The sequence below is a fragment of the Ylistrum balloti genome, unplaced genomic scaffold (assembly GCF_031769215.1).
Source record: "Ylistrum balloti isolate Yb309-2 unplaced genomic scaffold, AGI_CSIRO_Ybal_v1 Utg371070, whole genome shotgun sequence".
Lineage (NCBI taxonomy): Eukaryota > Metazoa > Mollusca > Bivalvia > Pectinida > Pectinidae > Ylistrum > Ylistrum balloti.
The window spans coordinates 169,204-174,164 of NW_026782591.1; the positions used below are offsets into that span (position 1 = coordinate 169,204).

Genomic DNA, 4,961 nt, shown 5'->3' on the forward strand with positions numbered 1-4,961 from the left:
CATAGATTATAAAATATATTCCCACCTTTTCGAACGAATCAGTCAACACGTGTAAATGCAATATTTCGCGGGAGTTTGTTTTGATATTCTCAACTCCAGGTCTCTGCTACGTTTGATGAGAAGGGATCGTGATACAGATCGCCCAAGCGCTCAATTGACCTTGAGAATTTTTTTTGCTGCAGCCGAACAAGATGATTTTCTTGTTAATTATATTCCTCTTGGTCCTCTTTTTTTCTGTGCTACCAGCGTATTCTGGAGACATAACGAAAAGAGTAAGATTATTAATTGCTTTGCCTCTAATGATTTGCTAACATAAGTCGCAATGGATCTAAATATGTATCACGATCAGATGGACCAGTCGGCAGCTCTCAAATAGTCAGACACATTCTGATTTTTTGTTGATAACAGATAAATGATCAATTATAGCTATATATCGCTATCATAAATATTTACATCTATATCAATCCGTAAGAAAGCTATATTTTGATAAAGATGCGTGGATGTCCATTTTTTGTTTTCTAACTTTGTGTTCAAGTGACTATTTATTGTCAATTTGTTCTTCGTTGACCAATGTGTATTGTGCAGTGTGAGCATTTAGTTCACATGCCATAGCTGTAGGTGAGCATAAATTTATATGTTTATTTTTAGTCATTCTATAAGCAATATGGAAGTGATAAAGTTTGCAATTTTGACAAATGTGAATAAATCTGTTTATTCATTATTTGTAAAAATATACAATGTTGCATTGTTTTATTAGGCAATGTTAAAGATATGATGCCCTGCATTACAGTAAAAGTTGATTATATTACTCCCAGCAATATATATAACTATCCCTCAAATGCAGAACTATGTATGCAGGGTTGTACCTAACCTGTTTATAAACAATATCTACCACAGTTAAGTATATGAAAATGGTCGATAATGGTATTGACAAAAAGATAGGCAAGATCAATGTAGATATTGTACCAATCTCAGCTCTAATTTTCATTAATTTCATCTTCATTCATTTTACAAACCCGCATGATCTATCATTTATATATGTAATTTAATGTACAAAATCAGTTTTTGATAGGAATTTATTGGTTATTGCTTACTGTAGTTTTTGTAAATCAAACTTAATTGCGATATGTTAAGATGTTGTTGGGCAAAATGGCATTGGTGTTTATGGCAGCCAGGTAACTTTCAGAAAGCTGTTTAAATAGGTTGTTTGTGGTGTATCTACACAGAAATGATGGTCGTTGATACAAGTAACCACTTAATTCAGCTAATTTATACAGTAAATCACATTAGGAGAAAAAATTATGGTGACATTGATAGGAATTGGTTAAATTCAAGTAGTCATTGAGGCAGGTTTGTCAGTAAGCTTAGACTGAAAGATCAGATGCGAGTACAGTTAGCTCTCACACAATCATACATAATTGTTTCCTGTTTTTTCTTTGCAGTTGGGCAAGTTTTTCTTGCATGTTTCGGATGAAGAATTGAACCTGCGGTCACAAGTAAAAGAGCTGAAAGCAGAGCAGGACTCTATCAGCATGACTGATGAATTTGCTAGATATGCCAAAATTCAACGACGCATAGACAAATTGATGACACAGGTCAAAGAATCAAGTAATTAGACTAATTACTGACATCTGCCATCCAGACCACAAATTCATGAATAAATCAAGACGCTTCTCTTTGGCACATGAAAGATGCTGGATTTCAAAATCACTGATAAATTTAATATTTTGTTTGTACATATGTATAATGGGAAATAATTCAAGTAAAAACAAAAATGAAAAAGAAGAAACTAAATAATACAACAATTTCAATAATGAAGGAAAGTAACATTTTATGATGTCAATTGTTTAATAATCTGCATGCAGTGAAATGGATATATTACAACCATGAAATTGAAGTTATACATCAGATTTGAATATACAATCTTAACTTTAAGTCATAAAGATGTTAAAATCTGAAATCTTCTGTCATTCAGATTCAACCAGGATGCAGAAGAGCTCACTGTTGTCATTGATTGTCAGAATTGGAATATATGTAATTCAAGTAAGTATTGGTGTAACAGGGAAATGTTACACTTACGAAAAATATATTGCCATTTCATCAATTAGAAGGTGAGAATATCAAAATACGGTGACTACACTGGCTGCCTGTATATCTAGACTGATTCAGACTTGGAGTGCACCCATTATTGTTGTGATTATAAGAAAAGTAATTTAAGAGATTCCATATTGAAGCTTTTATTCACTAGTTAACATACCGTATATTTGCCCAGAAATGAAACAGCCATGAAATAATATTTTCTAATGCAGGGTGAATGATTTTAGATGTGTGGACATTTCTACTTCAAAATTATTGATGCATTCTTGGTGTATGGCACTAATAAATGTCCATTCTGTGAGAATACTATATGTTTTGCAAATGAAAGTTTTGTTTCAGTCTCCTCTCGCAGACTATGAAAGAACTGTGCATTTGTTTTCAGGCATTTACAATGCTAAGTTTGGTTTTCCGGTACCGTAATGAGCCATTGCTAATGTTTCCATCAGAATGGTTTTACCCTTTACAAAAGTTTGTAGCTCTGCCTACAGGAATTCCAGGTATGTACAAAATATTTGGCAAAAGTTGTCCCTGATTCCTGTTCATATTAAAAGTAAGAGTAGATCATTTATAAGGGTTTTCAATTTACGAATATTTATGGCAGTGTCGTATTTTTGCGGTTGAAGAGCAGGAACTGAAAATATGTCATGTTATTCTCTCCCAATTAAGATTTTTCAGTGCTCTCAATTTAGATTTTGAAGTGCTATGTTTTCCTTGCACTCTTATTGGTGTTTTAGTTTGAAATGAAAATCTATTAAGTTTTCAAAATATTTTTATTTATTTTGCAGGTGCCCTGGGTATAGCATGTTGGATCATGTTGTGTACTGCTACAGTTTATCGTATCAAACAGTTCCTGGTCACTTAATCGTCAATGTATCCTTGGTCTTTGTTAGACTCTTGAATACTCCTGTGTGTTTCAGCTGACTTTGGAACACTGGCAATGACTGGAAAATGTTGGTTCATGGCAAACAAAACATATTGAACTGCAGCGAGAGGTTCATTCCAGATTTTGTGACATCACAATAAAAATCTTCAAAGGGCATGATGATATATTTTACAAATTACAAAGGACTGGATATGATGTTTGTGGTATATCTTTGTCAAGATTTTTTTATTAATTTTGTTGTTTTTTTAAGAAAATATTTTCTTAATTTTGGATAAGAATGAGACTAAGTGCTATTATGTGAATGATAATAAAATCGTGACATACAGGGAAAATTAAAAAATTGAAATCACATCTTAATCCAAAACTTAGCTAAATGCAAAATTCAGCAGCAGTTATTCGTATTACATGTAATTATTGATATTGCTACTGAAAGTATAGATGATATTACTTTGTGGTGTAAGATTCTGTTTCAAATAAAACAATCTCAATTTGAACTAATTTTATCAAATTATCTCCCTTTAATTGCCAACACCTCTACTGTCCTGACTGCCCAATCATGAATTTATTTTTTTTGAGTGCATTATAATAATTGAATATTGCACAATGCTTTCTCTATGTATTTTAAACTAATGTTTTGCCATATTTAGAGATACTCACGCTTGTGTTCAAAATTTCAAATGACATGAGAAATATACTTTCTGTGTAACCATACACATTGTTTGTTTCCCCAAAAGTGATATATGAACAGTATTTTTCTATTGTAAACAAATACTATATATAACCTGTGAACCCTTTATTTTTAAAATAGGCTAGTTCTACACTACACTTATTATCAATTTGTTATATATCATCCAGCACCTCGGATAAAAGCTTACATGTATAGAACAGGAACTCTTATAAAGCTCACTTGTATTTTGTTTGTTATTCTGCTCGGTTTCTCCCTATGAAAGGATGGATAGACTGCAGTATTGGTGTTCAAATTAACATAAAAAAGGTTTTTTTTAGGAAAACATTTTATGAAAAGTTTGAGTTCCTAAGTTGATAAAGTAATAATAAGGTAATTTATTGAATGGATTTGTGATTAAAATTCGTTGTTTTATAGAAATTTGTTGAATAGCATATCTATGACATGGAATCAAAGGTCAAGGTCTTCAAGGAAAAGAAATGGTCAAAGTTTGTTTCTGTAAACTGACAATTTTTTTCTTTAAGAAATAATGTAATATATTAAGGGATGTAGTACATTTTATGTATTTGTGAATCTCATTAGATGTTGCTTACCAGTAGTCAAGGTCGTTGGGTCAAATGTCAAGGTCAAATTGCTGATTATGATGTGATAGATAGTCATATTCTTTGAAAAACAAAAAAATAACAAACAAAAAAGTAAATCAAACCTGGTCAATGTCAACAGGTCAAAGTTCAATGTGTCTGTCATTTCCAATTGATATTCAAACTCCAAGATGGTTATTTGGTTTGTGTTTGATGATTTTGAGGGTATCAGTTAGTCTTCAAACAAACCAAGTTTATATGGTTGATTATTCGAGGGGCATTTGTGTAGAATGAAGTGAGGTATGTAAAAGTTTATTATTCTATGTTTAATTCTATTGTGTTGTTATTTTAGCAGGATGTATATGTGTATGTTATCAATTTTAGATTGACATCATACAATAAACAATATCTAACAAGAAAAGGATCTTCTCTTTTGTTTTGTCTATCATTAGAAACGTCATAATGTGCTTTACCAATTCTGTCAATTTTATTACCCTAGGGTCTCACATTTCTCCCTTGAGAGGCATGCAGTTCACTATGGCTTAAATAGATAAATTTGATTTGAGCACAGTTTGTTTAATTTTATTGAAAATAATTGGTTGGAATAATCGGTCAATAATATCCGCGATTTACATTAGCATTATCTCCCTTTGTTCACAAACATGCATCTATAATATATGAGGTTACAACAGCAAAAATGACACTTTTAATAGAA

General features: G+C 31.6%; 1 protein-coding gene across 1 annotated transcript; it reads left to right on the plus strand.

Moving 5' to 3' along the window:
• The first annotated feature begins 191 nt into the window (after positions 1-191).
• LOC132560492 (guided entry of tail-anchored proteins factor 1-like) lies at positions 192-4,667 on the plus strand. Its single transcript, XM_060225157.1, has 5 exons — positions 192-272; positions 1,443-1,608; positions 1,976-2,043; positions 2,480-2,594; positions 2,883-4,667. The coding sequence occupies exons 1-5, from the start codon at positions 192-194 to the stop codon at positions 2,957-2,959; spliced, it is 507 nt and encodes a 168-aa protein (XP_060081140.1). The 3' UTR covers positions 2,960-4,667.
• Positions 4,668-4,961: the final 294 nt, after the last annotated feature.

Excerpts from the sequence above, each read along its gene's own strand:
- LOC132560492 (XM_060225157.1), top strand. The coding sequence starts at position 192 with ATGATTTTCTTGTTAATTATATTCCTCTTGGTCCTCTTTTTTTCTGTG. Across the intron at positions 1,609-1,975 it reads GACACAGGTCAAAGAATCAA|ATTCAACCAGGATGCAGAAG; the intron begins GTAATTAGACTA and ends TCTGTCATTCAG. Across the intron at positions 2,044-2,479 it reads TTGGAATATATGTAATTCAA|GCATTTACAATGCTAAGTTT; the intron begins GTAAGTATTGGT and ends ATTTGTTTTCAG.